This window comes from Myotis yumanensis, unplaced genomic scaffold (assembly GCF_028538775.1).
Source record: "Myotis yumanensis isolate MYYU_CA2020_CCGP unplaced genomic scaffold, mMyoYum1.0.hap1 SCAF_9, whole genome shotgun sequence".
Lineage (NCBI taxonomy): Eukaryota > Metazoa > Chordata > Mammalia > Chiroptera > Vespertilionidae > Myotis > Myotis yumanensis.
Window position 1 is genome coordinate 3570507 of NW_027223760.1, and position 22546 is coordinate 3593052.

At 43.6% G+C, this 22546-nt stretch overlaps 1 protein-coding gene across 4 annotated transcripts in view; it reads left to right on the top strand.

Moving 5' to 3' along the window:
* The window catches only part of XRCC2 (X-ray repair cross complementing 2), a 181385-nt gene that overhangs the window by 31055 nt on the left and 127784 nt on the right, over positions 1-22546 (top strand). Inside the window, exon 3 of one of the 4 annotated variants that reach the window (XM_070423605.1) lies at positions 1547-2697. The exons of the other annotated variants lie outside the window; for them this stretch is intronic. Coding sequence (XP_070279706.1) covers positions 1547-2265 — 719 coding nt within the window. The 3' untranslated portion in view covers positions 2266-2697. Of the gene's footprint in view, positions 1-1546; positions 2698-22546 lie in introns of those variants that run through there. 4 annotated transcript variants of the gene reach the window in all.

The following is a 22546-nucleotide window of genomic DNA, read 5'->3' on the forward strand; positions in this document are numbered from 1 at the left end:
ATTTGGGGGCAGCTTAGCTCCCCAGTAATATGGTAGCAGAGATTAAACTGAACATCTGGGTTGAGTATAGTTATAGTCATTATGTCAGCTTTTAATAAAAGTGTCCATGAACAATTGTTAATGTAAACATAGTTTCACTCCATTTTGAATTGTAAATTATATGAAAGATTGTAGAAGAAATTGGCTGAAGTTTTATACTACTTTATAGGTCGGTAACAACTTGCTAGATTTCTTACACATTATTTGTTTCAACATTTAATGGTTTATTAATAATGACAGGAAAGAAAGTAAGTGGCTTTTCAGGCTCTGTAATATGCAAAGGCCTAAGAATCTGCATTTTAAAACTTTTCAATTGTGTGGTTCAGCCATAAATCAAATCGCAGTAATTTTAGTTTAACAAGAATTGGAAGGCCACTGTTGGGTGGATTTTGAGAAGCTGTGGAGGCAGGACCGTGTTCCAGGTGTTTTAGTTTGTACTTTCTCAGTGGAAGAGATACTGGAACTGTATAGAGAGAGATTGCAGGCTTCAAAGTTCAGAGTAGGTGACTGATTAATAATGCTAGGAGGGTAATTCACAATGCAGGTGTCATTCTCCCTGAGCAGTATCCTGTGAGACTCACACAGCAGAGAATGACTGCGGCAGTGTGGCAATGTAAAACACAGTGGACGGATGCTACTGGCATGGAAGACCTGAGAGCTGTGGCTCTTACCACTCTATCCATGTAAGACTGCACCGTCAAGAATTGCTCTGCCCATAATGCCAAGAACACTGAGAAACCCTAGTTGGGGATTATTTCCTCTGCATGTAACAGAAGTCCAGCCTAGTGGCTTACCAGATAGAGGCTTGTTTTCCTCAATCAGAAGTGGTGTCAAGGCAGGCTATGCATAACTGGTCCTGGGTGCCTCCTGTCTTCCTGCTCCACCTCCTTAGGGTCTGCCCCTGAGGGTCCACCTTCCCTCCTCACTCTTTTAAGATGGCTCTTCACCTCCAAAGAAGGGAGCGGAAGAGCAGAAGTGGCAGCCGGGTCAGGAAAGCGAAACGTAGAAATCCCAGCAGACTCTGCGCACGTCTCACTGTCTACATTTGAGATACCTGGTGACTCCTCTGCAAGGGAGACTAAGAAAAATCGTTTTTTAAGTTGGGCACATTACCTTCCCCAATTGGGGTTTCATATGTAAGGGAAAAGAAGAGAGTGGATATTGGGAGATCAATTACCAGAAATAGCGTGCACCTTAGTAGTCAGTAGTGTTCGAAAGGCCCCGGATCTGTGGCACTTTATTCCTAACTCTCCACATCACCATTTCACTGTGAGTGTATCAGACCTGTTCTCAGGAGATCCCCACAGACTGCTGTCATTCTGCTTTTCTAATGACGATTTCCCTATTTATTTGTGTGTGCTTTTTCAGATCCGTTTTGGCAAATGGACTTAGATTTTTCTTTTATGTTCCAGCAAATGTCTTTTTAAACATTTTTGCAGACTTTTCACTTATAGCCTACTCTTACTGTGCTGCTGCATTTTGACTGACATTTTTACATTTTACACAGGTGATATTCTTGAATTTCATGGTCCAGAAGGAACAGGAAAGACAGAAATGCTTTATCATTTAACAGCACGGTGCATTCTTCCACAATCAGCAGGTGGACTGGAAATAGAAGTCTTATTTATTGATACAGATTACCACTTTGATCTGCTTCGGCTTGTTACAATTCTTGAGCATAGACTACCCCAGAGTTCTGAAGAAATAATAAAATACTGCCTTGGCAGGTTTTTCTTGGTGTACTGCTGCAGCAGCAGCCAGTTGCTGCTCACACTCTACTCCCTAGAAGCCATGTTTTGTAGTCACCCCTCTCTCTGCCTTTTGATTTTGGATAGCTTGTCCGCTTTCTACTGGATAGACCGAGCCAATGGAGGAGAAAGTGTTAACTTACAGGAGTCTACTCTGAAGAAGTGTTCTCAGCTCTTAGAGAAACTTGTAAATGAGTATCGCTTGGTTCTTTTTGCAACAACACAGAGTATAATGCAGAAAACCTCAGACTCCACAGAAGGTTCTTCCTCTGCCGTTAAGCGCCCGAGCGAGACGAGTGTGGACTACAGACCCTACCTCTGTAAGGCGTGGCAGCAGCTGGTCAAGCAGAGGGTGTTTTTCTCCAAAGACGATGCTAAAGCCAGTAACCAATTTTCTTTAGTTTCACGTAATTTAAAAAGCAACACTTTAAAAAAACATGTTTTTATTATTGGGGAAAGTGGGGTAGAATTTTGTTGATATATATAAAAATACTCTTGCAGGATATTATGCAAGGTTTTTAAAGTCTTGAGAAAAAAATAAAGAGGAAAAAGTCTTAAATAGGCTAAAGTGATTCAATTCTGAAGTTTTAAACTCTAAAGGAATTAACATAACAGTATCTCTACACAGAATGGATTTCTTAAACTAGTACAGTAAACCTCAGAATTTGTTCACGTTTACTCAAAGTGATATTAACAATTAAACTATATATTAAATTTATTTTATTTTATTTTTTTAAATTTTTACCCAAGGATTGAGGATTTTTTTCCATTGATTCTAGAAAGAGTGGAAGGGAATGGGGAGAGAGGAGAGAGCGAGAAAGAGAAACATCTATGTGACAGAGACACATCGATTTGTTGCCTTCCACACACACCCAGACCAGGGTTGGGGATCAGACCTGCAACCCAGGTACATGCCCTTGACTGGAAATCAAACCTGCTCCGACCCCCCCCCCCCTCCCTGCACTGCCCATCCCCGCCATTCTGGTGCACAGGCTGACGCTCTAACCACTGAGCATGTGGGCGAAGGCTAAGTTTGTTTTAAAACTAAATAAATAATATACTCATTTCAGTCTAAATAAAATGGATTTTTATAACTTTGTGTCACGTTTCTGGAATTCAGTTAAGTAGTTATTTGTTAAGGAAAGTTTAAATGCATTTTTAATTTCTCACATGTAACTCCTTTAGGAAGCTGTGACTTTGAAAAATGTTTCTGTAGAGCTTTTATTTTTGTAAAAGCAATGGAAACAAGTCTATCCATCTGCCTTTCACACCACCAACTATGGGAAGTCAGAGCATTTTAATCCGAGTTGGTTAAACTGAATTCCAAGATGGAATTGGGCTTTTGTATAATTTTTTAGACACAGGGAAATAAGATACCCACTCAGGGAATTCTGTGAAGAGTGTTTTTGAAATTTTCAGCTCCTCCTTAAGTGATAGATGTTAAAACTATATATTAGAACTGTGTGTTACTAGTATTTTCTCATTTAGAATAGTCCAGATATACCCTGGAGTGAAATGAATTGTTCCAGCTGAGCGCTAGACAGGGCTCTATATGCTCTGGTCCAGTGATGGCCAGAAGGGGAGCACACACCTCAAGGGGCACGGAAGGTACTGTATTGCAGTAGACAGGACAGGAAAATCTTACTTATTTATTTTTAATATATTTTTTATTGATTTCAGAGAGGAAGGGAGAGGAAGAGAGAGATAGAAACATCAGTGATGAGAGAGAATCATGGATTGGCTGCCTCCTGCATGTCCCCACTGGGGATGGATCCTGCAACTGAGGCATGTGCCCGGGAATTGAACCATGACCTCCTGGGTCATAAGTCCACGTTCAACCACTGAGCAATACCGGCTTGGCTAGAGCAGGAAAATTTTAGAACTTCTATTTGTACATTTTAATCCAAGAAAAGATGAAATTACATCAATATTTGATAGATTGATCCCAGCACTCGTACAATCTATATGTCAGATGGTCTTAAGCCACGACGTACATATCTGAAGTATCCTGTGGGAAAAGTAGAAAGAAATGACAGTATTTATTTTTTACTTTTTTGTTAATCCTCACCCAAGGATATTTTTTCCATTAATTTTCAGAGAGAGTGGAAGGGTGGGGGAGAGACAGAGAGATAGAAACATTGATGTGAGAGAGAGACATCGATTGGTTGTCTCCCACACGTGCCCTGACCAGGGCCTGGGATTGAGCCTGCAACCAAGGTATGTGCCCTTGACCAGGAATCGAACCTGAGAGACTTCAGTCCTAGGTCAACACTCTATCACTGAGCAAGACTGGCTGGGGCAAGAAATGACAGTATTTAGTTAAAACTGTCAACTCTAACTTTTCTAATCTAACAAAGCAAAGAAACCAAGACTGACGCTAATATTTTCCCTGACGCAGGCACAGCAGATGTGGCATCTGTTGTCTGTGCCCCACCATGTGCCCTGGGCCTCCTCTAGCTCATGTGCAGTTACGCAGTCCTCGGACTTATGCAGGTGTCGTCTGGATCCAGAGCGTGCTGGCCTGCAGGTGGCCAGGCTGGGCAGTCCTTAGCAGTGGGGGTCAGGATTTGGTCCGTAAATACATAGCGCTCAGTGAGAGGGCACTGTTATTTCTCAGAGTGGACCCAGTGGGACTAATTCCCAGTTGCTTAATGCAAATATCCATTCATTTGACAGTATTACTACCTTCCATCCTTCCCTCTCACTTCCCCACTCTCTCCTGGGGCCTCCTGGGATTGTTTCCCTAATGAGTGACAAATTCTTGTCTAGGAAGTGTTTTTATTGCAGGATGAGGGGGACCCAAACTGTCAGCACTTAATAAAAGTCATCAGCCCTGGCTGGTTTGGCTCAGTGGATAGAGCGTCGGCCTGCGGACTGAAGGGTCCCAGGTTTGATTCTGGTCAAGGACACATGCTCAGGTTGCAGGCTCAATCCCCAGTGGAAGGCCAGGAGTCAGCCAATCAATGGTTCTTTCTCATCATTAATGTTTCTATCTCTCTCTCCCTCCCTCATCCTCTCTGAAATCAATTAAAAAATATATATTTAAAAAAATACAAGAGAACCACATTTAAAAAAATAAAAATAAAATCAGCCCAACAGCTCTTGTAGGCCGAGCATTTGCTTTTCAGCCACATTGTGAAATTAAATGGGATAGCAGTCTAATTGGTAACACATTAAATTACATTGGGTCGCATTACCGTCATTCACATCCACACACCTATCCGTCCTCAGTAAATGTTATTTTGCCATTAATAACAACTACTTAAAAATATTACATACTTTATCTCTAGTTCTTCCTTTTTCAAGTTATATTTTTTGTGGGTTTTTTGTTATGTGTAATATGTGTCATACGAGTAATTTATAAATATTTGTATTTGGGGGGAATATACTTATTTTTACAAACCCTGCTAAGAGTATATGGTCATTAAGATTGAGATACTTTCGCTCTATTCTAGACTACTTCTCCTTTTAGCTGTTAAGAAAAGATGTGACAATTCAGTTTCCTTCCCTGTCATACTCTGTGCTTTGGTCGCATGTTCACGTGTGTGTGTGCTTGTGTGTGTGAGTGTGTGTGTTTTACAGGTGTATATGAAAAACTTCGCAACTCTTAGCCAAACTCTAGCTTTGAATATGACAGGATTTTCCATTTCTCCTCTGTATAAACTAAGTGTTAATTTAATGAGCTGTTATTCACAGATTTGTAACTTATTTTACTGGAACATTATTAAAAATAATGAACTTTTATATTAAATTATCAATTATATATTAACTAGGGGCCCAGTGCATGAATTTGCGCACCTTAAAAGGAACTGTGGGCCGTGAGGCTGTGGTGGGCACAAGGGCAGGTCTTGGCCCATCCTCTGCACCCCTGCTTGGCCCCTCCCGCCACGGCCCCCAGTCCCCTGTCTGCCAGCAGCCCCACTCCCACTGCCGTCGCTCCCACACACTGACAGCGCCAGCCCCACTTGCACCCTGACGGTGCGGAGCAATTGGGGCCGGTGCCAGCAGCGGGTGAGAGCAGGGCTGGCGCCATTAGTGGGTGCGAGCGGTAGCTACTGCCCCAATCACCCCTCAGGAGCAGGGTGGGGGTGGAGAATCCCTCAGGGGTGATCAGGGCCGGCAGTCGCTGCTCGCACCCATTGATGGTACTGAGTGACTGGGACCGGTACCAGGCTCCGGCAGCGGGTGCAAACAGCGGCACTGGCAGCAGGTGCAAGCGCTGGGTGGGACTGCGGCACGCGGGAGCAAAGAATTTTCAGTAACCACCAGAGGCTCACTCCAATGACAGTGACTGGCACCCCCGCTCACCTGCTCCACCATCCCACTGTGACCAACGCCTGCCATGTTCCGCACACGCCCTCTGGTGGTCAGCACACATCATAGTGACCAGTTCGGTTGTCCTGCCATTCGGTCTATTTGCATGTTAGCCTTTTATTATATAGGATATGTCAGACAAAGACTTAGTTATCTTTAAAAGATTTGTTATCTAACATGCTGGAAAGAATTAAGAATCCTGGTTAATAAAAAATTCTTTTAAACTAAAAGTTATACCAATAGGATTTCTTGAACACTATAGAAACTTTAATAACTATAAAAAGAGTCAGGCTGAACAAGATAGAGGTTAAAGTGGCACATCCTTAGTTACATAGGTAGCAGATACCAGGTATCCTCGATGTAGCCAAAATAATAATGAGTGAGTGATTACAACTCTTAGAAAATGTAACCTATTTGCCTATAAAAAAGAAAAAACGAGTATCTGCCGAAACCGGTTTGGCTCAATGGATAGAGCGTCGGCCTACGGACTGAAAGGTCCCAGGTTCGATTCCGGTCAAGGGCATGTACCTGGGTTGCGGGCACATCCCCAGAGGGAGATGTGCAGGAGGCAGCTGGTCGATGCTTCTCTCTCATCGATGTTTCTAACTCGCTATCTCTGTCCCTTCCTCTCTGTAAAAAAATCAATAAAATATATTTTAAAAAAAAAAGAAAAGAAAAAACGAGTATCATAAAATACTTTTCTTAAAGGTGAACTCAGGATAATTTTAAGTATCTAGTAAAAGGATACATTATAAAAGAGGTCGCTGCTTCAATTCCAGGTCAGAGCACATGCCTGGGTTGTGGGCTCAATCCCCAGTAGGGGGCATCTGGAGACACCTGATTGATGTTTCTCTCATCAATGTTCCTATCCTTCTCCCTTCCTAGCTCTAAAAAAAATTTAAAAATTAAGAAACCATATTTAAAAAAAAACATATTTCAGACATTCATCTGAGAAATGCTATACAAAATTAAGATAGTATTTATCACTTTCTTTGTATGTATAGTATTTTCCGTTTTCAACCATCAAATGCTATATTAATATTAAAATTTTTTTGATTCAGATAACTTTGCTAGATGGATTATCTACGAGTGAGGGTGAAATAAAGACATATTTATATTTTTTTTAAATGGAGAACTTATTATAAAAATTGCCTCATTTAAAGGAACTTCTAAAAGATATGCTTCAAGGAGGAGGAAAATTATCCCAGAAAGTCTGAGATGTAGGAAATAATAATAAGTAAAGAAAATAGTAAGCAACTGAGTAAATCTAAAGAAATGTTGGTAGTATAAAACTGTCTAATTTGCTGGAGGAAGAGACTATATCTAATATTCTAGGTAACCTATTGCCTGATGCCTAGTGAATGTAAGGTTGGTCATTGAAATGATACCAGTCTTAAGATTTTGCCTTATTCTGAAGGAGTGTACGGATATGGACCAACTTTGGGCTTGATTAAGTATGATCTTGAAAATTTGAAGTGCTGCCTTTAAAAGAAACAAATTAATATATGTTCCAACAGTGTATGTTGAAGTGGCAAAAGTGAAAGGGAAAAAAACACATCCACAGACACAGGAGAGCCCTACCCAGTTTGGCTCAGTGGATAGGCCTGTGGACTGAAGAGTCCCAGGTTTGATTCTAGTTGAGGGCACATGCCTGGATTGCCAGCTCAGTCCCCAATAGGGGATGTGCAGGAGGCAACTGGTCAGTGATTCTCTGTCATCATTGATGTTTCTATCACTCCCTCTCCCTTCCTCTCTGATATCAATAAAAATATTTCTTTTTTAAAAAAGAACTTTAAAAAAAAAGACACAGGAGAGAAAGTGGATAGGATAAATAAGCACTTAATATGGTAGTTATAATTCTAGTTGTAAATGGATTGAATTCTTTTTTTTTTTTTTTAAAGCAAAAACTTTTCTTGAAGATTTTAATCAAATTTTTCATTCAATTTTAAATTTAGTTATAAATAACTGATATCTTTTTTTTAACTTTATTTTTTAAAACATTACAAATGTCCCTGTTTTTTTCCAAGTTGACCGTCTCTCCCCTGCTCCCACCCTCTCCCCAGGCCTTTTCTGCTCTATTGTTTGTCCATGGGCTATGCATATAAGTTTTTTGTTTAATCTCTTCCCATCCCCCTCCCCCCGGATTGAATTCTTTTGTGAAAAATCTTGGGTCATTAGACTAGATTTTTAACAGTCCACTATATGCTTCTTAAAGAAATGCATCTAAAACAAATCCAGAAATTTTGAGAGCCAAGAGATAACAGAGAAATAGCAAAAGGAAAAAACTCTTATAGCTGTATATGTACTGTAGCAACATTTTCTTTTTTAATCAAGACTGATACATGGTTTGGTTCATTGTTTATGTTTCCTCAGTAAGATAACATCAAAAAACATAAAGCAAAAATTTAGAGAACTACATGGAGAAATAGGTGTTATCATCCTGCTAGGTGTTTTAATATGCCTTGGAGGCAAAGCAGTTTAAAAAATCAGTTAAAGACCTAGAATCTGAACACAAAACCAAACTTGATCTGATGAACACTTGTAGAAATCTTCATACAAAATAAGAATGCATATTCTTTTAAACAAAAGTAAATTTATGAAAACTGGTCACATGCTATGGGAAGACATCATCATATTTCAAAGAATCAGTATCATAGAGATCATTTCTCTCAACCAGTGTCAGAAGGCAGCAACCAGCCTGGCCGGCATGGCTGAGTGGTTGAGCATCGACTTATGAACCAGGAAGTCACAGATTCCCGGTCAGGACACATGCATGGGTTTTGGGCTCTATCCCCATGTGGGGCATGCGGGAGGCAGCTGATCAATGACTCTATCTCATCATTGATAGATCTCTCTCTCCCTCTCTGAAATCAATAAAAAGATTTTATATATGTATGTATATATATGCAACAACCAAAAGGATCACAAAAGATTCCAAATTTAGAAAAAGTTTAAATTTCTATATAGATCAAATAAGAAATGATATTCAAAATTAGAAAATACTAATATACAACTTAAGTAAGAGAAACAATAAATTCAAAGGATATAGAAAAACATAAATTAATGAAATTGAAAACTATAGTAACAACAAAACCTAATGGTCAAAGAGTGACTAAGAAGACAACTACAAGTAGTACAGAGATTGTTTTAGAATATTAACTTTATATCAATAAATGAGACAGTGGGTACATCTTGCCAAAATAATCTTCAGAGAAAAAAAGAATAATCATTACAAGATTTGATTCAGTAATTTGAACTCTCTCCACAGTTAGAGAGACTTTCAGTAATAATAGAATATGTAATTTTGACAAACTTGCCTGCTCAAAATAAAAACAAAACTGGATAAAATACAAATGCATAAAGTGTCAGAGAGCCGACCAGCTCATGAAGAAATCACTAGGCCAAGGTCCAGAGGAGAAAGGAAATGCAGAGGTCAGTTGGAGCAGCTGAGAGTTGACTGTGCTTTTCTTGCTGTCACTGTTAAGGAACCTTAGTAGCCACACCCCAGTTTCACTGGGAACCTGAATGGTGGGGCCCTAGGATGGAGGGTGAAATGGAAGTAAACCAGCCCTTGAACAGACTGCAGCGTGGCCTCCCATTGTTTGGGTGGCTCAAAAACATCATTTTTTAAATGTATTTAACATGTTTTGAAAGTGGAAAGTACAGATGAAATAAGAATAACAAAATGTCAATAACAAATCTGAGTGATGAGTATAACAATAAAAATGTAATATGCTAATTAGACCAGACAGCCAAACGACCTTCCGGATGTCCTTCCAGACGACCTCCCAGATGAAGCGGGGACTGTGAGGGCTGAAGCAAGCTGCTGCAGCTGCGAAGGCCAAGCCTGTTGCATGAATTTCGTGCATCAGACCTCTAGTCTATAATAATAAAAGCATATATGTTAATTAGACTGGGCATCCTTCCAGACGAAGCCAGGGCTGCAAGGGAAGCCCGGGTCCGGGTGCCTGTCAGCAGCCCAAGGGAGGAAGCCTGGGTCCCAGGTGCGGCAGGGAAGCCCGGGTCCCGGGTGCCAGAGGGAAGCCAGTGCCGGCAGCTGGGGGAAGGAAGGCCTACTCCTGCACAAATTTCGTGCATTGGGCCTGTAGTATTACATAAAGTGACCCCAGAATTTCAATACTCCATGTCCCAACTAAAAAATTCTTTCAGAATAATCTGGAAGTGAGAGATTCTTTTAGAATATTTCTGAAAGTGAGTCTTAAATGCAGCATCCAGAATACAGTAAGGTAATCTGACTAAAAAAGAGAGGAAACAAATCCCCCCCCTCCCCGCAAAAAAAAAAAAAAACCCACACACATGAATGCACACTTGTACAGCTCATACAGACTTGGGGCACATGGAATGAACATGGGTGAGTTGGCAGCAAGGCTAAATGGAGCTAGTGTTCTAAGGTACTGACACTGGGAGAAGGAAAGATATCAACATTGGATAAAGATGTTGCATCTTGCCCGGCTGGCATGGCTCAGTGGTTGGGTGTTGACTATGAACCAGGAGGTCACAGTTTGATTCCAGTGAGGGCATATGCCTGGGTTGCGGGCTCAATATACAGTGGGGGACATGCAGGAGGCAGCCAATCAATGATTCTCTCATCATTCACATTTCTATCTCTCCCTTCTTCTCTGAAATCAATTAAAAAAAAATTTTTTTAATGGGAAAGGGGACCCCACTACAGATTCTACTGACTTTCAAAAGATGTCATGAGGAATAACTTTATGCCCAAAGTTTTTGAAAAACGGGCAAATTAATAGAAAAATATAGCTTAATGAAACCAGCACAGGAAGACATTTTAAAACCCGAGTAGTCTATAACTACTAAATAAATTGGATCAGAAGTTGAAGACCTAGAAAACTTCAGGCTGTGATGTTCCCATCAGACATTTAACACGTTAAGCGCCAAGCCTTTTTTGGTCTTTCCGTTTCAGTCACCGGTGACTGACATGGTGCTTAATATGTTAAATAAATCCAGTATCATTTTTATGTGAACTCTTTCAGAGAATAGAAAAAGAGAATCAGATTCCAATTTATTTTAGCAGGCTACCATCAGTTTGATGCCAAAACTGGACAGAAACACGAGAATGGAAATGATAAGCCTTTCTTACTGATGAACATATGCAAAAATGTCAACAAACAATTCAACAAAATAAGCTTAGGATTCTATTACATCATCGTGGCCAGGCTGGATTTATCCCAGAAACACAAGGTTAGTTTAACATTAGAAAGTCAGTCAGTGTAATTTGCCACATAAACCAGATGAAAGGGGGGAAAGTTAAGATCATATCAATGAAGAAAAAGCCCCCAAAAGTGTTTTTGTTTTGCTTTGCATTGGGACTTGACAATCTGATGCTTAAATTTGGAGGAGCAAGGGACCAAGAATAGCCAAGACCTTTGTATCAGTACAGATCTTCTCGGAGGCAGTTGCTGAAATGTGGTCAGATGTGTACAATGTGGAAGAAGAGAGAGATCTGGATTAGGAAGGGAGTGCCTCTGGTCTGGTGCAGCCCTGACACATGGATGAGGGAGGAAGGATTGGCATGAAGAACTTGAGACTGGCAGCGCAGCTATAAGAAAATCTTGGCCTGACCAACAGCAAAATCCAGGGCAAAGACTATGTGGAGGTTCCCACAGTGGGCAGAAATGGCCAGGCCTACCAGCCCTGCCTTGCTCGGATATTGGTTAGCTGCCTACAAAAAGCATTACCTCTGCTCAAATGCCATGACAGATCCAGAAGATGAAATGAACTGGAGGCTTTGAAGGAACTCCACCCATTGTGGCAAATTCGTTTTCAAAGGGAGGTCTGAGCAGGACGCCTTAAGGCTGCTCTGTGTTCTCAAAGGAGACCAAGGCAGGGAGACTTACCTGTTATATGAAAAGATATGTAGCTGTTTTAATTATCGTAGTGTATATTGGTACAGCAATAAGCAGAACAGAATGTAGAGTGCCAGAACAAACCCACATATGTATGTTAAAAGTAGCAAATGGACAAGCTATTCATGTCATTTCATCAGGGATGAAGGACATTAAATGGGGGGGGAAATGAAACTGGGTCTTTACTTAATATATATATACTAGAGGACCAGTGCACTGATTCGTGCACCAGTGGGGTCTCTTGGCCTGGTCTGCAGTGATTGGGCCAAAACCAACTCTCCAACATCCCCCAAGGGGTCCCAGATTGCGAGAGGGTGCAGGCCAGGCTGAGGGACGCCATCGGTGCATGATCAGGGCCGGGAGGGATCGAAGGAGGGCTCCAGGGTATGTCCAGCCCGTCTTGCCCAGTCCCAATCGGCCAGACCCCAGCAACAAGCTAACCTACCAGTCAGAGCGTCTGCCCCCCGGTGGTCAGTGCATGTCATAGCGACTGGTCGAATGGTCGAGCAAACAATCAGACACAGCATATCAGGCTTTTATTATGTAGGTTTTTAAAATATATTCCATTGGTTAAAGACATACATGTAAAAGCAAAACATTAAAAACTATAAAAGACTATATATGAGAATATATTTGGGTTTAGGGTAGGGAAGTACTTCAAACACACACAAAAAATAATCATAATGAAAAAAGCATAAATGTGACCATATTAAAACTTCGAATTTTTGTTCATCAAAAGATAATATAAAAGTGAACAAATAAGCTACAAAACTGAAAATACATTTGCACTTCATGTGAACAAATGTTTACTACCTAAAACAAGCTATATATAATTATATATGGTGTGTGGTTATATATACACACAAATCCATAGGAGAAATTAATGAATAGAAAAATGGACAGAATATTTGGAGACCTTTCACAGAAGAAACAGAAATGGTCAAAAACCATGAAATGAGGTTCAATCTCCTTGCAAATGGAAGTACAAATTAAGATCCCAATAAGATGTCATTTTGTCTTGGATGACAGAACCTTAAAGGAGGACAATACCAGGTACTGAAGAAGAGCACAACAAAGTGAACTTAGTGCTGGGGATGTAAAGCCATAATGGTATACCACTTGAGAAACTAACTGGGCATCCTATATAATAAAAGGCTAATATGCAAATTGTCCCTTCAGGAGTTCGACCGACTGAGAGTTCAAACGCTTCCTATGATGTGCGCTAACCACCAGGGGGCAGCGTGGAATGAAGAAAATCCCCAGCCAGCAGCCGGGGGAAGGAAGGCCCTGGCCGGCCCTAATTGCCGGCCAGGCCTAGGACCCTACCTGTACATGAATTTCGTGCACCAGGCCTCTAGTAGTTTTATAAAGTTAAACACAGGGGTACCCTTTAATCTGGTATATATCCTTGAGAAATTCTTGTTTATATGCACCACGAGAGAGGTATAACTATGTTTATATTAGCAGTTTGTAACAGCGAAAGCCAGAATCAGCTAACACGTCTACTCACCATAGAATGGATGAATGAACAAACAGTAGTCTATTCATAGGGTGAAGCACTGGACAGTGTGGAAGATGAATATACTACTGCAAGAGGCATAAACGTTAGATAAATCTCAGAAACAATGTCAAGTTTTCTTAAAAGATACTATCAAAGAATTTGTCCTCTATCACACCAGTTTTGGATAGCTTTGAGATTTAACTCATATACCATAAAAGTCACCCATTGAAAATATACTCAGGGGGAGAGACCAAGATGGCGGCGTAGGTAAACACCGGAGACCGCTGCCGCAAACAACCATTTCAAAAATACAACTAAAAGACGGAACGGACATCACCCAGAACCACAGGAAGGCTGGCTGAAGAGAGACTCTACAACTAGAAGGAAAGAGAACAGCAAATCGAGGCTCAGAGGAGGCGCAGTGTGGAAAATACAAAGGTACCGAGGTGCGCCCGAAAGCGGGCTGATGGCTGAGGGCGCGGTTGTCGTTTTCGGTCGGGAGTGAGTCTCAGACTCTGGGCTCCAGATCCGGACGAGTCTCTAGGGACCCAGACTCAAACGGGAGAAGCGGGATTATCCGGCATCAGTTGGAACCTGAGGGCAGCTTTCTCTCCGAGGTTTGCAGCCATTGCTGGGGTTCTGAGAAGCAGAACCTCTGGGAACGGGACTGAGAGCGGCCATAACTGCTCCCTCCGCCCGCCCTGTTGATCCCGCCCCGCCCAAAGCCTGCGCACAGCCATTTGCCGATCGCCTCAGGCAAAGGCTGGATTAGCGCCTCCCCAGAAGGCAGACGTTTTCCACACAGTTGATTCCTACAGCCAGTCGGCCTGGTGGTCAAATCCCTCTAGTGTTAACTACAACAATTAAGGCTTGGCTAGAACAAGACTGCGCACAAAGACCACAAGGGGGTGCACCAAGAAAGCATAAAAGATGCGGAGACAAAAAAACATGACAGAAATTAAGGATATGGAGCTAAGAATCACAATTTTGAGGGCTTGCTATAAACTTGAGCAGAGCCTCACGAAAACTAATGAGACCCTCGATGCTACGATAAAGAAATTAGAAAGTAAGCATACACGGACTGAAATAAAGAATATTATACCCAATAGCAGACCAGAGGAGCACAAGAATCAAACCAAAGATTCGACAAAAAACACCCAACTGGAAAAGCAAAATGAAAAAAGAATCCGAAAGTGTGAAGATAGTGTAAGGAGCCTCTGGGACAGCTTCAAGCGCACTAATATCAGAATAATAGGGGTGCCAGAAGATGAGAGGCAGCAAGATATTGAAAACCTATTTGAAGAAATAATGGCAGAAAACTTCCCCCACCTGGTGAAAGAAATGGACTTACAGGTCCAAGAAGCACAGAGAACCCCAAACAAAAGGAATCCAAAGAGGACCACACCAAGACACATCATCATTAAAATGCCAAGAGCAAAAGACAAAGAGAGAATCTTAAAAGCAGCAAGAGAAAGAGACTCAATTACCTACAAGGGAATACCCATACGACTGTCAGCTGATTTCTCAACAGAAACTTTGCAGGCCAGAAGGGAATGGCAAGAAATATTCAAAGTGATGAACACCAAGAACCTACAACCAAGATTACTTTATCCAGCAAAGCTATCATTCAGAATTGAAGGTCAGATAAAGAGCTTCACAGATAAGGAAAAGCTAAAGGAGTTCATCACCACCAAACCAGTATTATATGAAATGCTGAAAGGTTTCCTTTAAGAAGAGGAAGAAGAAAAAAGTAAAGATACAAATTGTGAACAACAAACATGCATCTATCAACAAGTGAATCTAAGAATCAAGTGAATAAATAATCTGATGTACAGAATGAACTGGTGATTACAATGAATCAGGGACATAGAAGGGGAATGGACTGACTATTCTTGGGCGGGGGGGGAAGGGGAATGGGAGATGCGGGAAGAGAATGGACAAAAATCGTGCACCTATGGATGAGGACAGTGGGTGGGGAGTGACGGCGGAGGGTGGGGTAGGAACTGGGAGAAGGGGAGTTATGGGAAAAAAAAAGAGGAACTAATGTAATCAGAACAATAAAGATTTAAAAAAAAAAAGAAAAGAAAATATACTCAGATGTCAGAGGAATGGCAGGGTGAGAGAGCTCCATGTCCTCTCTCCCTGAAATTTCAACTAGGTAACCAACTATAATTCAAGAAAGAAATCTCTGCTCAACACAGATGCATGCCTAAGAGACCCCTGTGCATTGAAACATCTAAAGATGGGCAACTGGGAATAAACAGGGAGACGAGAAGGGAGGAAAGCACAGATAGCCAAGAGAAAGCCGGGGTAGCAGGCCTTCCTTCAGCTGGGCGTAACAGTGTGTGTGTGTGAGGGGGTGGGGGAGGAGGGGCGGGCCTGCCCAGCAGGAAGAGCGGCAAGGGAGCAAACAGTGTCTGTCAGCAGACACCCGTCAGGACACGGAGTTCTGCTGTACAGTTCTCCACTGTCAGGCTGGCAGTGGTGTTTCAGACAAGAAAATGCAACCACAGAGCCCTACCACCACTTGTACTCCCAAAACTCGCCTCCTGTTGCCCTTGGAGTTGGGTCCAGGAGCATACTATCTGAAAACCAAGAGCTATTGCAGTAAAACTGCTGTTTCCCTCTGTGACTGACCCCCAGGAGGGATGCTTGGGGTAGAACCTCATTGAGGTCAAGGGTCACCATTAGGATGGGGGCAAAACAAACCCCACCCCCAAGCAGCACAGCTGTACTATTTCATGGAAGCTGAGTAGGTTCAAGCCTGGAAGATCGCAGAGGTAAAAAAAATCTTGCAATTCAGCACCATCTACTGGAAAATAGTAGAAAAACCTCATCAGAGGTAAATGGGTAGGCAAAAGAGGACAGCAGGTACCATGAATAACCACAGTAATGAGGATGACCAGAAAGACAATGAAAAATCTCCAGAAAGCAAGTTGGAACACAAGGAAATATGTGATATAAATAACAAAGATTTTTAAGATTGCAGTTCTGAAAATACTCAACAAGATATGAGAAAGTACAGATAGGCAATTGAATGCACTCAGAAACAAATCAATGAACAAAATGAGTACTTTACCAAAGAAATTAAAACTTTTAAAAAGAACCAATCAGAAATACTGGAAATGAAGCATGTAATTAAGGAGGTTAAGAGTGAACTACTGAGCACAGAAAGCAGAGCTAATCAGATTGAAGAAAGAATTAGTGATATGAAAGATAGGAATCTAGAAATAACTGAGGGAAGAAGGGAAAGACCTGAGCATAAAGAAAAATGAAAGAGCTCTAGGAGAACTCTCTGACTCCATCAGAAAAAGCAATATTAGAATATTGGCATTCTGCAGGAGTAGAGGGAGCATGGAACGGAGAGTCTATTCAAACAAATAGTGGATGAGAACTCCCCAAACCTATGGGAAGAACTAGTGCCTCAAATCCAAGAAGCAAACAGAACACCTAGTTACCTCAATCCAAAGAGGCTGCCTCCAAGGCATTTGTTATTAAAGCGGTAAAAAATTAATGACAATGAAAATGTACTCTTTGGGCCTGGCCAATTTTGCTCAGTGGTTGAGTGTCAGCCCATGGACCGAGAGTTGTGGGTTCTATTCCCCACAAGGGCACATACTTTGGTCGCAGGTTTCAACCCTGGCCTCAGTTTGAGAGCAAGTGGGAGGCAACCAATTGATGTGTCTCTCTTACATTGATGTTTCTCTCGCTCTCCCTCTCTTCCTCCTCCCTCCCTTCCACTCTTTCTAAAAAGTCAATGGGAAAAAAGTATCACTGGGTGAGGATTTAAAAAAAAAAGTGCCCTGGCCGATTTGGCTCAGTGAATAGAGTGTTGGCCTGCAGACTGAAGGGTCCTGGGTTTGATTCTGGTCAAGGGCATGTACATTGGTTGCAGGCTCATTTCTCCAGCCTCCGGTTGGGTTGTGTGCAGGAGGCAACCAATCAATGTGTCTCACATCAATGTTTCTCTCACATTGATGTTTCTCTCCCCCTTCCTTCCACTCTCTCTAAAAATCAATGGGAAAATATCCTCAGGTGAGGATTTAAAAAAAGGAAAAGAAAATATACTCTTTGGTGGTTTTAATATATTCAGAATTGTGCAACTATTTAGTTTCAGAAATTTTTCATCATTTCCAAAAGTAGCCCTATACCCATTAGTAGGCAGTTCCCATTCCCCTTACCCCTCTGTCTCCAGCCCTTAGCAACCACTAATCTTCTTTCTGTCTCTATGCATTTGCCTGTTCTGGACATCCTATCTACCCTAATAAAAGAGAAACATGGTAATTGGCGTACGACTGCTACCCTTCCCATTGGCTAATCAGCATGTCCTTATGCAAATTAATTGTCAGCCATGATGGCGGCTGGCAGCCATGCACTGAAGCAAGCAGGGAGGCTTGCTTGCTTCAGTGTCTGCGGACTCCAACGTTCCCCGCCTAACTTGCCGGCCTCTCAGCTGCAAGTCTGAGCAACTATATACTATGTTGCAAATAAGAAGCTAAACAAAACCCCAGAAACCAGCTGGACTGAAAGCCAGCCAGACTGCAACATTGTATCGATGTTTTCAGCAGCCGAGGCCTCAGAGCTAAAGCTGGCCCAGAATAAAAAAAAGAAAAAAAGAAAACAAGGAGTGGTTGGGAGCTTCAGTCACTCGCCAGCCGGAAAACAGCCCTCAGCCCCTCACCCAGACTGGCCAGGCACCCCAGTGGGGACCCCCACCCTGATCCAGGACACCCTTCAGGGCAAACCAGCCGGCCCCCACCCGTGCACCAGGCCTCTATCCTATATAGTAAAACGGTAATATGCCTCCCGGCACCAGGATCAGCGGAGCAGCGAGGCCTCCCGGCACCGGGATCAGCGTGACAGGGGGCAGCGCCCAAACCCCCTGATCGCCCTGCGGCTCTGTGTGTGACAGGGGCCGGGGCCACAACCTCCCTATCCGCCCTGCTCTGTTAGTGACAGGGGAAGGCACCCCAACCCCCTCATCAGCCCTGCTCTGTGCCTGATAGGGGGGAGCTCCCCAATCCCCTGATTGCCCTGCAGCTCTGTGTTTGACAGGGTGCAGTGCACCAACCCCCTGATCGGCCCTGCTCTGTGTGTGACAGGGTGTGGCACCCCAACCATCGCCCCCCCACAGGCCCTGCTCTGTGTGTGACAGGGTAGAGCCATAACCTCTCCATCGGCCCGGCCCCTAGTGCGACAGTGGCGGCACCCCAACCCCCTGATCGGCCCTGCTCTGTGGGTGATAGAGGGTGGCGCCCCAACCCCCCTCCACGGGCCTTGCTCTGTGTGTGACAGGGTAGAGCCATAACCTCCCCATTGGCCCTGCCCTGAGTGTGACAGGGTGCAGTGCCCCAACCCCCTGATCCACCCTGCTCTGTGTGTGACAGGGGGCGGTGCCCCAACTCCCCTATCGGCCCTGCTCTGTGCGTGACAGTGGGGAGCTCCCCAACCCCCTGATCGACCCTGCTCTGTGTGTGACAGGGCACGGAGCCCCAACCCCCCTGATGGGCCCTGCTCTGTGAGTGACAGGGGGCAGCGGCCCAACCCCCCTCCACGGGCCTTGCTCTGTGTGTGACAGGGTAGAGCCATAACCTCCCCATTGGCCCTGCCCTGAGTGTGACAGGGTGCAGTGCCCCAACCCTCTGATCCACCCTGCTCTGTGTGTGACAGGGGGCGGTGCCCCAACTCCCCTATCGGCCCTACTCTGTGAGTGACAGGGGGCGGTGCCCCAACCCCCGAATCGGCCCTACCCTGAGCGTGACTAAGGGTGGCATTGCAACCTCCCGATCCGCCCTGCTCTGTGCATGACGGGGCGGCGCCCCAACTCCCCAATCAGCCCTGCTCTGAGCCTGACCAGGGGCTGCACTTAGGGATTGGGCCTGCCCTCTGCCACCCGGGAGCAGGCCTAAGCCAGCAGGTCATTATCTCCCGAGGGGTCCCAGACTGCGAGAGGGCACAGGCCGGGCTGGGGGACCCCCCTCCCCACCCCCCCGAGTGCACAAATTTTTGTGCACTGGGCCTCTAGTATATAATAAAAGGGTAATATGCAAATCGACCAAACAGCAGAAGGACTGGTCGCTATGACGTGCACTGACCACCTGGGTCAGATGCTCAATGCAGGAGCTGCCCCCTGGTGGTCAGTGTGCTCCCACAGGAGGAGCACCACTCAGCCAGAAGCCCTGAGCCGGACTCACAGGTTTCAGCCCTGTGGCAGTGCTAAGGATGTCCGACGGCCGGCTTAGGCCCAATCCCTGTGAAGAGCGGGCCCGAGCCATCAGTCAGACATCCTCCAAGGGCTCCCGGACTGTGAGCGCGCAGGCCGGGCTGAGGGACCCCCTGCTCCCCGACCCGCCGAGTGCATGAATTTCATGCACCGGGCCTCTAGTATTATATAAATGGAATCCTACAATGTGGTCCTCTGTGACTGGCTTCCTTCACTTAGCATAATGTTTTCAAGATTCCTCCATATTGCAGCATATATTACTACTTTGTTTTTGTTTTTTTATTGCCATATAATAGTCCATTGTGGGAATATACCACTTTTAAAAAATCAGTTAGTGGACATTTGAGTTTCCAATTTGGGACTATGATGAATAATGCTGCTATGAGCGTTCACTTATGATTTTTTATATGGAGATTCTTTTTAAAATAAGGTTCGAAAACAAGTAAAACTAAACATATGTTAAAATTATAAAGGGGGCAGCAGAATGAGATTTGAGGATGTTCTAATCAATTAAGGTTCATTTTTAATATACCTCATAACTTGTATTACAGTATCTTAACATATACAAATAGGGTGCTTTGGCCTCAACGTTTTGTACAAGTTTGATGTCTGGATGTGGGAGGAACAGTAGCTAAAAACCTCAAGTAGGTTTCAGATCCCTAGGGGGACCTGGTTCTTCTCATTCTCATCTAAATCCTCCCACGGCAATCCCACTTTTCCAATGTGCTCAGTTCTGAACTTTCTCTGATCACTGATGGGCAAACCAGCTTGCCTCTCGCCTGCCCACTTGGGTTTCTGGGTCATCTCTTCCGATAGGTCACAGACCTACCCCATCCACCAGCTTTCTACCTTCAAACGTGTTGCTATTGTCTCATCTCTTCCTGTCTTTGTCTTTATGGGTTTGCACTTCTCCCCCCATTTCTATCATTCTAGTCAGGTTTCAGGAGGAATTAAAGGTAAATGAGTTTGTTCAAATGCCATGGTTATCTAGAAATTTTATAGGTTAAACTGAGTCAAACTTATCTATGGCAGCTAAAAGCATCCTGATTGACATGTTATCATTAGTATTTTCCTGCAGAAATAGTCTACAGTGTGTTATTTAATGGTTATATAGTATTCACTCTTACAGACATGTAAATAGTTAATATTCTTAAAATTTCAAGTGGTTTCCAATTTCCATGAATGTATTTTTTAAGATATATTTTTATTGATTTCAGGGAAGAAGGGAGAGGGAGAGAGAGAGAGAAACATCATTGAGAGAAAAATCAATGATTGGCTGCCTCCTGCACACCCCCTACTGGGGATGGAGCCCATAAGCTGTGCATGTGCACTTGACCAGAATCGAACCTGGTTCCCTTCAGTCCCCAGGCTGACATTCTATCCACTGAGCCAAACCAGCTAGAGCTCCACGAATATATACTTTTGAAATTTTTATAGGAGTTTATTTGAGCCGAACTGACTACTTATGCCAGGCAGCAAGATCTGAAATGCTTCCTTTCCACGATTTATTATTATTGTTGTTGTTATTATCCTACCTAGTAATAGACAAACATGGTAATTGACCGTACCTTCGCTATGCCTCCCATGGGCTAATCAGCGAGGTATGCAAATTAACCGCCAACAAAGATGGCGGTTAATTTGCATATGTAGGCGCGAAGTGGCGGAGTGAAGACTGAAGGCAGCTCCGGCCGCAGCAGCGAAAGCTTGAAGGCGGCTCCAGCTGAAGCAGCGAAGGCTTGAAGGCGGCTCCGGCCAGAGCGAAGGCCTGGGTCCCGGGTGCCGGAGGAAAACTGGTGCCGGCAGCCAGGGGAAGGGAAGGCCTATTGCACGAATCTTTTCGTGCAACAGGCCTCTAGTTATTATTATATTTTATTTTATTTTAGAGAGAGAGAGACATCGATTTATTGTTCCACTTATTGATGTATTCATTAGTTGATTACTTTATGTGCCCTGACCAGGGATCAAACCTACAACCTTGGCATATTGGGACGAAGTTCTAAGCAACTGAGCTACCCTGCAAGGACCCGATTATTTTTTTAAAATAGATTTTTAGAAGTAGATTTGCTGCAATTTTTCCATATTATCAGGTGTTATCAGAAGAAGGTTTATACCAACTTTCAGTCCTACCTTCAGTGGAAGATAGTATAAACATCTTCACACCTCTAACAACAGGTAGTAAGTACTTACTTTACATCTTATACATGATTTTTCTAATTATATTCACTTGTTCAAAAAAATAAACTAGCCCTAGCTGGTATGGCTCAGTGGGTAGAGCATCAACCTGTGCACTAAAGGGTTCCAGGTTCGATTCCAGTTAAGGACACATGCCCAGGTTGCAGGCTCAGATCGTACAGGAGGCAGCCAATCAATGATTCTCTCTCATCATTGATGTTTCTATCTCTGTCTCCCTCTTCCTTCCTCCCTGAAATTAATAAAAATACATTAAAATAAATAAATAAAATAAAATAAAGGAACAAGTCGGTCATTATCCCACCATCCAGTGATCTCTACCAATATTTGGAGTTTATCTTTCTAGATTATTCTTTATACTTCTATACACACTAGAGGCCTGATGCATGAAATTCGTGCAAGGGGTTTGGCTCTCACAGCCCCAGCTGCCTTGGCCCTCCCAGCCCCGACTGCTGCCACCCTGTGCGGGGCGATCAATTGCAGAGTCCTCCCACCCCCCATCAATCGCCCCACAGAGGGTGGCAGCAGCCGGGGCTGCCTCAGCCCTTGCAGCCCTGGCTGCCTCGGCCCTCTCAGCCCTGGCTGCCTCGCGGCCCTACGGGCCCACCCCCGACCCACTGGTCATTCTGGAAAGTCATTCTGGAAG